The 15,549-nt window shown below is 38.6% G+C and overlaps 1 protein-coding gene across 46 annotated transcripts in view; it reads right to left on the bottom strand.

Moving 5' to 3' along the window:
* The window catches only part of CELF4 (CUGBP Elav-like family member 4), a 671,175-nt gene that overhangs the window by 570,914 nt on the left and 84,712 nt on the right, over positions 1-15,549 (bottom strand). For all 46 annotated transcript variants that reach the window (XM_041422024.1, XM_041422001.1, XM_041421981.1 and 43 more), the window contains exon 2: positions 8,689-8,771. In XM_041422024.1, coding sequence (XP_041277958.1) covers positions 8,689-8,771 — 83 coding nt within the window. The remainder of the gene's footprint in view (positions 1-8,688; positions 8,772-15,549) is intronic.

Below are 15,549 nucleotides of genomic sequence, written 5' to 3' on the forward strand. Positions count from 1 at the left end.
GTTTTTGCAAGAAATTGTATTTTAACAAACTTTTTTTTTTAAAGGAGTGACATGGTGGGAAGGGGAGGGGAAAAAAAGGTATGGGACACAAGATATAAGAAGATCCCATTAAAGAGAAAAATGGGAAATGCACATTTCTTCTTTGAAAAATAGGTTAGGCTTAATTTTGTCCTTGTACTTACAGAAACTAATCAGAGAGATTTGACATTGCTGGGAACCTGCCAAGTGCAGCAGCTCATACATGCGGTGCCACTGTAAGTCTCTCACTGCAGCTACTCAAAAGAGCAAAATCACTTCAGATACCTGCTCACCTCAACTGATAGTGTAATCTCATGGTCAGTCACTCCCCACCACTTTCTCCCTGCCAGAGACAGAAGGGAAGCACGGTAGCTAAATGGGTTACATCATGTCAAGTCCTATCAGAAGTTACCAGCAAGAGGAGAGATGGGACAGTTTCTGCCACTCCCAGAAGCATTCCAGCTCAGATAGTTCTTTAAAAGGTGTCCTTAACTTAAAGAACTGTTTTAAGTTTAATGCACAAATCATGCTCTCAGATTATTTAATGCAGGGAACACAGTTTATTTTTTAAAGGATCTGCAGCCAGTGGATGGATTTCACATGGTAAGGCTGGCAGGCTGTCTACTCTGCAACTGAATGTTTTCAACAAGCATAGATGTTCTTAACCTACATAGCATACGGAGCACTACCAGAAATAATGTTTCAGGAAAGATTCAAGTCCTTACTGTAGAACTGCCCAGGAATTACGGTCATGGAATGCAGTTACTCTAAAGCATTCAAGTCCATGTTTTTGTGTTTTCATTGCTACTACATAGACTATTTAAATTAAATTAGATAAAGACACAGGTCTGTGTGTTTGAAAGACAATGATTTTGATGGCAGACATACACATCTGATCCATCACTCTTGTGCGTGGTCTTCAGCCATGTATTAAAAAAAAAAAAAAAAAAAAAAGAAATTATTGTATTGTCATTGAGTATCTGAATGATTTTAAGGGGTGTATACACTGCATGGAAAGCATCAGGCAGACAATGCTCACACCAGGGTAAGCTATAAATAGTACAGCTTGTAAAGCTATAGTACAGGTGGGCATATCACCCCATGAAGAAATCCAAATCACACAAATATATAGGCTCTTTTACTAAGTGCTTTACTAGAAACTTACAGTGGCCTTGCAGATCACAAGCAGTGCAGACTTTGTAGTGCAAATACGGGAAGTAGGTGTTTATGGAAATGTTAGCCTATGAACAATGACTCCTGGGCTAGGTAATGTCTCACACCGTTATTAAAAAAATGAAAACGTAAAGGGTGCCTGTTCTCTTCCTCTGTTTCTCTGCCACTGAGAATGTGGGATGAGGAATGAAGGTTTACTGCTTGCAAGTTATTCCTAGGTGTATCCCATCATTGCCATATCAGTAAGGTGATGCAACTGGCAAATGCTTAGGGTTCATTAGTATCTGATTGTTAGCACTATTGAAACCCCAAGACATCAAACATCTTTAATTCTTACAGTTTGGGGCTGGGGCCTCTCTCTAGCAAAAGGGCTGTGGGAGCTGTTGAAGGGCCCAGCAGGTGTCAGGGATGCTCAGTGTTTGTGAGATCATGCATTCGCATGCAAAGATTCTTGGTAAAAATATGTTTCCCCATTTAGAGCTACGGTACTTTTCACGATGACATCATTTCAGCAGTGACAAATATAGCTGAGTCTGCTCTTTCCTACGCCATATAAATCCCTTGACCTCAATCAGATCATTGCTGATTTACACTTGTGTAAATGAAGTCAGAATCCAGCCCATGGTATTCACAAATGTAGGCCAGAGTAAGCATTACTCACAGACAAGAGACAACCCTTCAGAGGAAGGAAAAAAGATCATTTTCATGCAAATATCCTTAATAATAAGGAACAAGAGTTAGAAATAAGAGTATGAATGAAATGCAATCAAGAACTGCTCTGAGATCAGATTTGCTTCTAACTTTATGATGCTGCATCAGCTGCTCTTACAGCAGCTTAAGCCCAAAATTTGACCTACCTGAAACTTGTTATACATAATTTTTCATCAGGGATCTGTGAGGTAACTCAATCTCTAAGTCTGGCTTTGAAGGCAGATGGAGGTGCTCAGCTACTTGCAGTGTTTAAAAAATTTGTTTGCTGTGTTCTATGAAAATGGAAACTTTTTTTTCCCCTGATATCCAGCTTTGCCCTCAAATTGTTGCACATTATCTATTTATTTATGCATAAAGGTGGCATTATGGTTTGGAGAATAGGGGTCCTTTGATGGGAGGTAAGCTTGACTAGCCTATGGGAGTTTACTGCTATGCATGTAAATGAGGACATACATACAAATATGCAGAACAGACAAGTGAAAATATACAGCATCTCTTTAAAATGAAATACTTTGATTGCTCCAATCACAAGAAGTTGTAAAACTACCCTGAAGAATTAACAGCCTCAGTACATGCTAACTACATCCATCATAAATTCGTCTTTAGTTTCTGTTATCATATCACTGTCTCTTGGGACCCCCAGTCCTGTCATCATTTGCCCTTTATAATTTATTCAGCTTGTACTTGCCTGAATCCTTTCTACTTATCATTCATCTTTACAGTTGTACATAAAATTAGATTGATCCTCCTATGGCAGACACGTCAGAGAGAAAAGTTGTCATTGAATAACACATAAAGCAAATGAAGGTCCAGCAAGAGCTTTTGTTGAATAACTTGGAAATCATCCTCTGAGATCCAAAAGGTGTCAAATTAAAAAGACAAGACAATGCTACCTTTATAATATGTTTTTTTGGGTGGTTTTTTTTTGGGGTTTTTTTTTGTTTTTTGTTTTTTTGGGTTTTTTTTTTTGCATTTGCACATCATTGATCAATTGCTACCAAATCTCAGACATGGCTGGGAAACCTTTTTCCCATTTTGCATCTCAGGCTGAGTGTGGTGAGCCACCACAAAGGTGATGAATACACCAGTCTCAGCTGAGATAACAGCGTGCATCCAACACACTGGCTCTGTCAGGATGCTGGCACTGTGTTCTTTCTCTGCAAAGCTCCTTGGACTGGGTAGCAGAGAGAGAGTTTACTTTGTATTCTAGAGGCTGCCTTGTAGGGATACAGAAGCCAATCTTTAACTAGTGAAATGGAACTTTAATGTTTACCAAGCAGATAGGACCCAGGTGTTTCATCTCATCTGGTGAACAGAGCAACACTGTCAAACTACAGGGGTTTTCAGCAAATAGAAAGTGCCTATAGCTTCCTCTTCCTCTCCTCTGCCCTGCTTTGTCCAAAGCAAGGTCCTAAAGTACTTTTTCTGCCTGGTCACTCAGAAGGAGGAAACAAGGAGTAAAACAAAAAATATCACTTTAAGCATGACATTGACATCCAAAAATGTTAAAGGGAGAATTTCTGGAGAATTTTGAATGAGTGTGGTTTTTTTTGTGGGTTTTTTGTTTGTTTGTTTGTTTGTTTGTTTGTTTTGTTTTTGGTTTTGTTTTTTCCTATTTTTTTTTCCCAAGTCTCTTACCTCAAATCTGCTTTTATTTCTTTTCATCTTCATTTTTAACTTCAGAAAACAGTCATGTTTCTCCCAAGGGAACAATTAAATGTGTTTTCTTTCAAAATCTAAAGGGCATGGTGAGCAGGCTGTGTGTTCAGCAGGCTACTTTAATCAATAGAACCCATCCAGCCTACCACTGCTGACCAAATTGCAATTTACATCAGTAGAGAAAAACTTTTGAAATGGGAAGTTGTGGGAATATAATACCATTTTTGGCACAACACAGCATGCAGGGTGATATGTGGTTTAATGGTTTTCTCACAAGCTTTTGGAAAAAGCTTTGAAACATTTAAAAAAAAAAAGACAATAAGAGAGTAAAATTTCAAGGCCTGCTTAAACAGAGAAATCCATGCTATAGGTGCAGGACTTCACATGACACTTATGTCTCATTTAAGCCTTATGACATGGATTTAAGAGAGGCCAGACCTTGCAAGGTACCCTCCCCCCTCTCCTCTCTGTTCAGGTGTTTTTCCTCACATATACATAAAAATTTAAATCAGGTAAGACCAGCAATGTTGGAAAAACCTTTTTTATTAAAAGAAACAAACAACCAAACAAAAACCCTCAACAAAACTCCTCTCCCCTCTGTTCAGGTGTCTTTCCTCACATATACATAAAAATTTAAGTCAGGTAAGACCTGTAATATTGGAAAACCTTTCTTATTAAAAGAAACAAACAGCCAAACAAACAAAACCCCCCAACAAAACAAAACAAAACAAGCAAATAAAAACCCAACAAAACAAAAACAAACAAAAAGAACCCACCCAAACTCTGGGCAACTGAAATTAGATGGAGGGTTTTTGTTTCTTTAAAAAATGGGTTTAATATGAGTTTTATGAGCTCACCTGTCTTCTAATGTTAAAGATGCATATTTTTGCATATGATGAATAAAACAGAATGCATTTTTTTCTAGATGGCAAGAAGAGACAAAGAATATCAGAACAGTTAGGGAGAAAACTAATTATGTTTCGCACTGAGAAATTTAGCATACCAGTACTACCACTGTCTCTTTCAAGAGGAATAGATACAGTAAGAAAACCCAGCCTATTTCCCAGGCTGAACAAGCTCTACAGATTGCTGAGGTTAACAGTTTCGTACATACTTAATTTCATAGTTATTCTTTGCAAGTCTTACAGGAAGGTTTTAACATTATGCAAAGAGACAGTGCCTCCAACCAAGTATACATGGACTGTTCTCTCCTGTTGCCTGAGAGAGCCACAAAGAACTAGGGGAAGAAAAATGCTGCTGTGCTTATCATACAAGAGCTCAGTTTATTTGTGCTATAAATAAAAGTAGATCTTGATAGCGTAATTACATTTCTCAGCATTATCCTCTGCCATTCACTTGAGAAAGAAAAAAGAAAGGGGAGAAAAAGTTCGCTTCACTATAATTTGTAATCAAAATGACTACACTTAAAACATAATTTTATTTCCCCGATTTCATTTCCTGTGGAGCTTTGTGGGGCAAATAGATAATATTATACAAAATCTGCAGGCAGATATAATTCTGCCATACGTTGCACTGTCATTGTCTAGATCATTTTACCCCCCTAGCCTTGCTTTCCTCAGAACCATGGCCTGTGGTTTGATATTGCATTTTATCATTGTGGAATATATCAGCATCAGAAGTCCCAGGAGTGAGTCAACTTCTACTTTCTCTAATTTCTCTCTTCTGCTCCTCCAAATTACTCTCCCTTGCCTTAATTCGCTTTTTATAATGCGAGTTTAAAAAAAAAAAAAAAAAAAAAAAAAAAAAAAAAAAGAAGGTGGTTTCCAGCTATGAAGGATTAGCACAGATTATGGTGAACAGTGTTAATTATAGGTGAGGAAAAAGAATAGTGCATCTCTCCAATCTGTTCTTGATTTCCCCCGTGTCTGTCTGTCTGGTAATAAGCCTCCTTTAATCTGGCAGTCCCCTTGGTGAAATCAGCGCCATGGACAGCAATATTGATTGCTTCTGAGAAACCATCACAGCTGCTCAACCAAATTACCTTTGATATGTGACCTTTAATGTAATTACTGCAACATCAAAGCATTTCTATAAATTATTAAAGAACTAATATACTTCATCATCCAGCCACTCTATTATATGTAAAATAAACAATCACAAGTAAACACTTGAATTTGAATTGTCCGACAATCACAAAGTGCTCTTTACACATATATACACACTGTGCCACATTGACTTTCCATTTTAGGCAAAACAATTTCAAACTCTCCAAAAGAACTTCCAAAAAGAAATTTACTCAATCAAATGAAGAAGATCCAAATGATAGCCTTATGTTTTATATTCCATTCCAGTTGCTTCAAAATATGTATCATGTTTCCTTCCCACCCAAAAACAAAGTGCCATAAAGACTTTATTAATCAACACATACCTGCTTGGAAGTCTTGTGATTATTCCACAAGATGAGTTTATGTCCTACATATAACACAGAAATATATGAAACATATTTCTGTCATCGTACAAAGCACATCCAGAAAGTAATTACTGTAAAATATGTGCATGTAGCCACTCCACTAAAAACAAAGTGATACACAGCTAAGAGGCAAGGCATCTGAATCTGGACAAAACCTCCTGATGCCTCACCATTTCCATACATTACCATTCATGTGCATATAATTAAAAATTACTCAGTTCTGTGTTTTATAATACAAAGAATACAAACAGCAACATTGCAAGAGCAAGAAAGTGTACAGTTTACTGGGGAATGGGAAAGAATGGCTTAGTCTAGTACTATTTATTTTTTCCTATACCATGCCTGTTAATTGTTTTTGATGCCTCCTCAGTCGAGCTGTTTGTGTCACAGACAGTGGAGTGTCAAGAGAAGATGTTATATATGTCTCATTTTGAACTTATGTGAGTAAGGACTTAGACCCCTGACCTTAAAAGTGCCTCTTATTTTATGGTGATGAACTATGGTTGATATTTTTGGTGCATGTTATCAAGAACAGTCAGGTAAGTCATAAATAATTCTCTGCTACTCAGATAGGAACCATAAAACAGTATCCAGGCATGATACTTTATCAAGAGACAAGACTGGTTTCCTTAAATAAACTACAGTGACATCATTCAGAGGATGAGTTCAGAAACTTGGCAGAAAGCTGCATGAAGAGGATTTGCTGGTGGAAAGTAAACCTTTATCCTGAGACAAATAGAACTGGAAATGAAAGAGATGGGAAAATCAGTGTTCAGAGCTCTAAGAAACCTGGTTGCTCTTTTAGACAGAGGATTCACTGCTCCTAGCTCAATGAGATCCTGATGTGTCTCCTGAAAATGTAAGGAAACAGCAAAAAAAATCTTCTAGAGGCAGTGTGGCCAGTGTGGAATATATGTAACAGAAATTGCACAAACCAAGGAAGAAATTGTTTTCCTGTAGTCCTAACGCAAAAGCTGGTTGAATTTTACCATTGTCCAAGAAAACAGTTTTGACTTCAAGATTTTTGTGATTTGAAGTCTCTAACACAGAGATTAAGATTCAGAACTGTGAATATATAAAGAACTTTGGAAAATAAAGGTCCTAAATTATCACTTGCCCTCCCTCTCCAACACCGGAGTCCTCAGTCTCACTGACCCACTGTGTTCTTGAAGATATTGGATAAGATTTTAAACTCATAGAGAAGAGATAGTTCCATTAGCAAGTGAATGATCTCCCTCCTAATGAGAAGAACAAGAAGTCTCAGTGGAAAATCTGGAATTTCAATTATTCTTTTTTTAAATATACAACACCTTATTCATCACATCTCTAGTTTAGATAAATACGTATTTTATTTCAAGCACATTTCACTTAAAATTTTACCTGAAACATCCCTATTCAACATATTCCCTCTTTTTTTAATTTATTTATTTTTAATCCAGTTTTATCATTCAGGAAAGTGAGAAGCACAAGGCTTCTCTATTGGAAGGGGGAGGAGGAACAAAAACTGAAATCCCCCCCAAGATTGAAGTTACTTTCAATCTGCTGCTAAGGAGTTTCTAGGAAAAAAATAATTCAGAGGGAGTTGTCAGCTGACAGAAATATTTTTAGGCAATGAAGTATGAAGTATGTATATATTTGCATAAGGTATGGCCTTTTAAGCAAAGATAGATGTAGATGAGCAAGTGCGTGGGCATCTCCATACTGGCAAGGTGGCTTAGAGATAGGTAAATAGACCCAGGATGATGAAAACAAGCAGAGCAGAATCAACACTTCCCTCAGAACACAGAGCAAGGGAAGTGTCATAGATCTGGTGGAAACATAGGTTATAGCTACACAGCAATCAATCATTCAACACCAGCTAATAAAGACAGACTTTTGGAAAGATTTCCTCTCAGTTTTGATGCAGCCTGGAAGCCTCAGAAGCCCACTCTTAGTTACATGGTCACTGGCTCCCGGTCGCTGTGAAACCAGCTCCATTCCAGCTGCAGGAGCACTTGGCTGTTCCCAATCCACGTACTCTGGCTGAATCTAAATAGTCTCTCCCTCGCCCGGGTAACTGCTTAACTAGAAACCCATCCCAGCAGGGCAGGTCTTCCCCACATAATGCTGATTCTATTTTTAGTCCTGCTTGTGTTGTCTGAACCTTAGATCTTGCTCATGTGAATAATTTTCCTCATTATCTCATGTGCGTCTTTCCTCTCTCTCTCTTTTCTCCTTGTCTCACCGCCTTTCCAATCTGCTACAGCTGCTTGAATACTAAAGTAACTGAGTCAAACCACTTTGTCATCAGGAATATGTTTTCATTCTGTGATAACTCAATAATGTGATCTGTTTCTTGATTTCTTGCTGCCAAACCTTGCTTCAGAGAAGAAAATTAGTGAGAAGAAGAACCTGGTGAAGACTTCTAACATTTCACTGTAGTGGTCAGAATCCTAAAACAGTTACTCAGCTGAGTAAGGCTGGTAGAATCTAGCCCATAACCAGCTGATTTCTGTTTTCCTGACTCCCAGTAAGGGCAAAAAGTTCTTAGTTTTCTGCATGGAAACCATTTGGGTGGGTTGCTGGTATCTTGGTTTTATTAGCACAATGCAAATATTCAATCATCCAAACAAACGGAGACTTTCTGCTTCCAAATCTGAGATGTAACCCATTTTAGATATAAAAGAAAAAAAAAAAAGTTATCAGTCTGGACTCACCCCTGGCAGTGTCTTCTGTTCATGCAGTGCGCTCTGGGCCTTTAGAGCAGACTCCCTTTCGCAGTATGTTAGGAAGGCACAGCCTGCAAAGAACAAAAAAAACCTTGGTAACAACACTATTTCAGAGAAGACCCTTCTGAAATTGAGACATAGAACAAACCACTTTCTTGTCATCATCCCATTCCCAGTAAATCAATCATAAAATTCTCTCCTTAGTCTGTCAGTAGTAAAAGTCAAGAAATTAAGCTATCATAGCTTCCTCTGAACCCTGGTGGAAAGCGAGCAACAGTGCACCTGTGAGTGTTTATTTTCCTTCAAAACATGCTTAAGTGTCAGCTACAGAAGGCTGCACAAGACTAGGGATCTCAAAGGTTCCCCATGATGGCAAGGTGGGACATGAGATCCCACTCCTGTTCCAGCAGCAGCACTGGGAACAAGCCCCTTGCTGCCGTATGCTGGAAGGTCTCACTCCTTTCTTTTGTACCAGATACTTTAAGCAAAGGGCATTGTTACAAGGACTTGGAACTTCCTACTGCAGAGGAAAATTTCTATTGTTTAGCCTTACCTGCACCAAAAACTCATTGCTCTTTTTGCATCACACCAGAAATCCACCTGCCTGCACTGGCTGCTGCAAGGACTCACAGGCTTCCAGTTATAAACACAACCATGCCAAAGCCCAAACAATCACTCCAAAACATCCCTGACCCACAGATCACTTGAACTTCACAGATACACCAATGGGTTACATCTTTGATTCTTCCAAAGATTAACTTATCAACTACAAAGCCTAAAGCCCTGTCAAAGTAGAACCCTGCTGTGTTTTTGTTCCCCATCTCTATGCTTCCCTTCAGGTAAAACTGGATTATGTTGCAATATCTTACTCCATTTGTGTGTCTGATGTGATCAAATTATTTCTTCTTACTGCAGTATACTGAAAACCTGCCAGTTCCTGCAGCAAAAAATATGCTTATTATGCAGAAGACATTTTCTCTGAAATTACTACAGAATGTCTCCAGCTCCTTGAAATGGAGGTATCATATCTTTCAAGGTTCAGGCAGCATGTCCCTCAAACTGAGAAATCTTTCAAGAGCAGCACAAATATAGAGAGACTACCAAAGAAACAAACAGGTCCCATAACCTCATCTTGACCCACTCACCCTCTCCCCAAGAATATTTAAAATACATAACAGGTGAGTAAACAGTAGACTGTAAACTGCTTTTCAGCTTTGATTGCCACTATGAGCATTTTGTCCATGCAATGTTCACTGTTTTTTCCAAATAATTTCCTTAGAGAGTATTACTGAAGAAATACACACTTTTACATACTTTTAATGGATTAGCACATGCAAGAAAATAGGATTTTTTTTTATAAATTTACTTTTTTTTATCAAAGATTGTCCTGTGGAAGCCACTGTGTTCCTCTCACAATGAAGCTATGATATGGGATGAAAAAGAAGAAAAATAACTATTTTTTCACTATTTCTTATCCTGTATTACGTTCTAGAGGTCTTCTTACTTTCTGTTTATTCAAACCATTAATATTTATTATGTCTCAATAACTGAGATTCAGATGCAGAAGGTGACAGTCAAAAAAGGAGACTGAGCATCATCAAAAGTTTGCATACTTGGAATTATTTTGATTTGTTCACCTCTAACTTTAAATGATAAGTTTTCAGTTTGTCTGTATCCACCAAAGAAGAGGAAGAAACTGTGGCAAAGTGTTTACAGCTAGCAGAAATAATGTATTGAAAAGGGTCCTTAAAAGTCACCCATAGCCTGATAATCAAATGGGAAACTATGCTTAAATTTAATTTCAGTGCTAAATCACAGGCTGAGAGCTCTCTGTTTACTAGATACAATAAGAAAGTCTCCCTTTAGCAGCAGACATGGAGCAGCTGATACAGTCTAATTAGGCACATCATAGCACACTGTTATAGAGATAAACTATGCAGTGTAAAGCTCTCATAATGATAGCTATATTTTTCTCCTCATTGTGATTGCCACGATGACAGTTCAGGGTAACAATGTCCTACTCCTATAGTACCATGACTGTAATTCAGGCTGAGTAAGCAGAAGACAACTCTTCTCTGAAGGTGGGTATTTTCCACCCAAAACCCACCATGTGTGTGGAGGCAAGTCCTCACCAGGGAGAAACCTCCACTAAGTTCTCTCCAAACCTGCTCTCAAAAGTGGTAGAAGTACCAAACTCCCCAAAACAGTACTCAGAATGCACCCAATCACTGGTATACCAAACACACCGTTATGAGCTAAAAGACTTTGAAATTGAAAAGAAATCTACTCTCTCATATGATCAGACAAAAAAAAAAAAAAAAAAAAAAAAGACCTCCTGTTTTCCAAGAGACAAAATATACGCTCTGTGGAAGTGTTTCTTTTTCCCTTTTCATTCATATATCATGCACACCAATGACAATCTATCCCACACTTGTTGAGTAAAAAGTAACATATCTATGAAAAATAATATCTTGTTTTTTTTAAGTAAGGCTTGGTTTCTTAGAGATGGTAAGAAGTTCCATCCCAGCAGTGGCCAAATGAAATAAAGTAGAGATTAATGTTCATAGCAGGCCTTAAACCTGAACTTGAAAAGGACAGCTCATGGGGATTTTTTGTCTTCCCTTCCCTTAGCACAAGATTGCTCTGTAAAGCACATATGCAGCATTAGCCATCAGCTAAAACAATAAATTTTTTCAAAACCACGAGAACTTTTATAAAACAATACTTATCTATTATTCCATCCTGCAAGAATTTCTTTCGCCTTATGATGAAAGGAAATACTCCTTCTTGCACCATCCTGCCTGCCTCCCTGAAACCAAAATTGATTGCTACTTTGTACTGTGATGTTTAAAGGAATGAGAACCTCTTTCAGGTGTTACTTTTCCCAGGCTACCTCTTTCAATGTTCCTCCATATGACCCCTCCAAAGGCCTCTTCCTTCCTGGAGAATGTTGCTTAGAAAACACAACACTAGACACTCAGATTAACACTATGGAATACAGCATCCTAAACAACTGAGTCTTGAAAGAATGTCATATGGAGCAGTTATGTTGGGTTTTTTTTTTCAGAGAAAAGAAAATGAGAGAGAAAAAAGAAAAGTGGCTTGTTTTCATATGATTTTTTTTTCTTCATTTCATTTCCCAGATGGAACAAAATTTTAGAACAATCAATATTCCCTGGTGAACCTTGTGCGTGTGTACAGAACCACTTATTTCACTGGGAAAAAAAAAAAAAAAAAAAAAAAAAAGAATTTTCATAGTAAACTCCTAAGTATCTCAACTTAATTGCTCACTTTCCATCAGCTGTTTGGTCTGGGTGTGAACATGACTTCTGGTTTGAAGGCTTCATATTCCATTACAAAACATTTTCACCATCCATCCCCCTTGAATTGCCCATGTTCAGCAGTGTAATGAACATTTCTCAACATATCTCTTAAGTAAAGATGGTGTGAAAGCAGTGCATTATTTCTATCCTCTACTTCTATGGGTGGTAATGACTCAGTCAGTACAGTGTTTGTGAATTATATCAGAATTTGAACACAAATTCTAATTAACTAATTGATAATGAAGGGCTTGGTCCAAACTGTTCCTAATTTCAATTCCATTTTTCTCATGCATTCTAGACATATGTCAATCAGCTAAGGAATGCAGTGTTTGCATTGTGTCTTTCCAGCTGTTCATTTGCTACCAGTGGACATCTTTTTTGGACAAGCATATAAACATCTGGAAATTGCCACCTGCCTATTAACCTTTTGAACTACTGTCTCCTGGAAGCATGAGGACATATCAAGCTTTCTCCTGGGAAACAGGATTGTTAAAGAGATGGTGGGAAACAAAAACAAAAGCTTGAGATAGAAAAGAAATTACAAAAGCTGTACTTTAATTTTATCTCCAGAGAATTCAATAGTGCAAATAATAATTGTATGGATACAGATGGATAATGATTGTGGTTATGGCAACTTCAACTTCATAGCAAGATTTCAGAAGACTTTGCACAAGCCTAGGAGGCAAAACTGTCAGGAGACACTCTGTGAACTGAACAACATAATTCTGAAAACTGAGAGACAGTCACACAGCTTGAGTTGAAGAAGGCAAAGGCAGGGCCTGGGAGAATGGACAACAACCCACTTTAGCAGAAGATTGAGTTTGAGACCATCTAAGGAACCTCAAAATGCACAGGTCCATGGAATCTGATGAGAAGAATCCATGAGCCCAGAGGGAACTGGCAGGTGAAGTGGTTAAGTCACTGTCCATCGTGTTTGGGAGATCAGCAAGGTACACCCTGATTGCAAAAAAAGGAAAAAATCCCTATTTTTAAAAGAGAAACTAGAAAGACCAAGAGAACTACAGGCCACTTTGGGTAAGATCATGGAGCAGAGCCTCCTGAACAGCATGCTACATGGAAAATAAGGATGTACTTAGTGACAGTCAAAACAGCTTCCCAAACAAATTGGGAAACTTGGGAAACTCATGGGCCTTCTACAAGAGGATTATAGCACTGGTGGAAAAGGGGAAAAGCAACTGACACCATCTGCCTGGACTTGTGAAAAGCATTTGACACTGTCTCACAAAATATCCTTGTCTCTAAAATGGAGAAAAATTTATTTCAGGGATGGGCTAGTGGAATTGGCTGGATAACCACACTCAAGGTGTTGCTGCCAATGGCTCGATGTCCAACTGAAGAACAATGACAAGTGGTGTTCCTGTTTCACAGGATTTGGTATTTGAACTGGTATTTGAACTTTGCTGGCAACATGGACACTGCACCTTCAATAGGTTTACCTTGAAACAGAAACTTGTTTTGTGGAGCAGTCCAGCCTCTGGACGGAAGGGATGTCGTCCAGAGGGATCTTGACAGGCTTGAAAGGTGGTCCCATGCAAACCTTGTGTAGTTCAACAAGACGAAGTGCAAAGTTTTTACCCATTTTGGGGCAAACATTTTGGGGCAAGTACAAATACAGACTGGGCAGAGAATGTATTGAGAAGAGCCCTGCCAAGAAGGACTTGGGAATGTTGGTTGATGTCAGCAATGCACACTGACAGCCCAGAAAGCCAACCATGTCCTGGACTGCAGCAAAAGAACTGTGTCCATCAAGTTGAGGAAGGTGATTTTCCCCACTAGTCCACCCTTGTGAGAGTCCACTTGGAGTATTGCTTTCATTTCTGGAGTCACAAATTTATGAAGAATGTGGAGCTCTTGGAGAGAGACCAGAAGAGACCACAAAGATGATCAGAGGGTCACCTCTCTTGTAAAGACAAGTTCAGAGAGTTGAGTTTGGAGAAAAGTTGAGCTTGAAGAAAAGAAGCTCTTGGGACATCTAACTTAAGGAGCTGCAAGACAGCTGGAAAGAGACTTTTCATGAGGCCAAGAAGTCATAGAACAAGGCGAAATATGGCTTAAAACTTAAAACCTTTAAAAGAAGGTAAAGTTGGATCAGGCATTAGGAAGGAATTTTTTACTGTGAAGGCAATGAGGCACTGTAATGGGTTTGCCAAATAAGTTGTGGATGCCTCATCCTTGGAAATGTTCAAGACCAGGCTGGATGAGGTTTGGTGCCTTGGTCTAGCAGAAAGTGGACCTGTCCATGGCAGGGGAGTTGGAACTAAGGTGTGAAATTACATTGAGGATTTGAACACTAATGCATTGCCTCTCTTGGAACAGTTCTTGTCCCAGATGCTTACCTCAGCCACAATAATCCAGAAGAGTTAGGATAACCCTAGGGATTGAGAAGGCTGGCTCGAGTGATCTAAGCCAATTTTTAATTCCAAACTTTTGTGACTATAGTGTATGCACTCAACCAGTTATCACAGCTCAGCTGACAGGTGATAACTTCTGAAACTACAGCCTTTCCAATACTTGTGAGTGTAACTAAAATCAGAATCATTGCCCAAAAAAAGATAAAATTTCCACAAGGCTGTCAGGTTTTTTGTTGGTTTTTCTTCTTTGAGTCAAATACCTTCTTGCTTTTAGCTACAAATATATTAGTTAACAGTGAGGATTTCCTTAACTGGCCTTCCTGTGTTGTGTTATGTTAGAATCATTCACAGCACATGAATTAGCGAACAAGAGAGTCTTCTGTAACAGAAGAAAGAACACAGATCATAGGGTTTACTTTTCCCCCTACCACCTTTAGTGCATCTCACACCCTAAAACCCCAAAGCAGAAAACCAAAGGCTTTACTCCAGCAGACCGCTATGGACTTTCAGAAAGCAAACTGCAATACAAACACAACTCTCCAAGACCCTCATGCTGTGTACTGAAAATGGAGGAGGCAAGTAATTCTGAATACCTTGGGTCACAGGCTAGTGGTCATGCTCCAGCTCAAGAGGAGCTGCAGTCTTCTAGAGAAGCTAGAGACCAAAAAGTTTTCATCACTGTGGAGGAAAAAATAGCAACTCTCAACTAGTCACAGGTCTGAGCATCTCATTTAGTGATGCCTCAATTTCTCTATGCCCTAATTACCATTGAAAAAATTAGACCAAGATATATTAGTTATCTGTGGTGGACCAGAGATCTCATTTTCTGGACTCTAGGCTGGTGTTTTAAGAGAGCTCCTTCTCTGAAAATAAAGAAGTTCATTGCTTCAAAATTCAGAGATCTGTTATATAGAGAAAGATCATGATACTTAAGAAAACTCTTGCCTTAAAATCAACATCTCAGGTTACATCTCCCAGCTAGGATTTCAAAGCGAAAAAGAAATCTTTTTTCGCTTTAACTATCCTAGCTCTACATGTCTGGGTTTGAAACAATTCTCATTTGCTCTGTCTACAGTGGACTGCCCAAGGTTTAATCACTGGAGGGTTTCAGAGATTGAGCTGAATTTTCTTGAGGGAGACACAATCAATAAAGA

Source organism: Onychostruthus taczanowskii, unplaced genomic scaffold, assembly GCF_017590055.1.
Source record: "Onychostruthus taczanowskii isolate IOZ18803 unplaced genomic scaffold, ASM1759005v1 scaffold70, whole genome shotgun sequence".
In the NCBI taxonomy this organism is placed as follows: Eukaryota; Metazoa; Chordata; class Aves; order Passeriformes; family Passeridae; genus Onychostruthus; species Onychostruthus taczanowskii.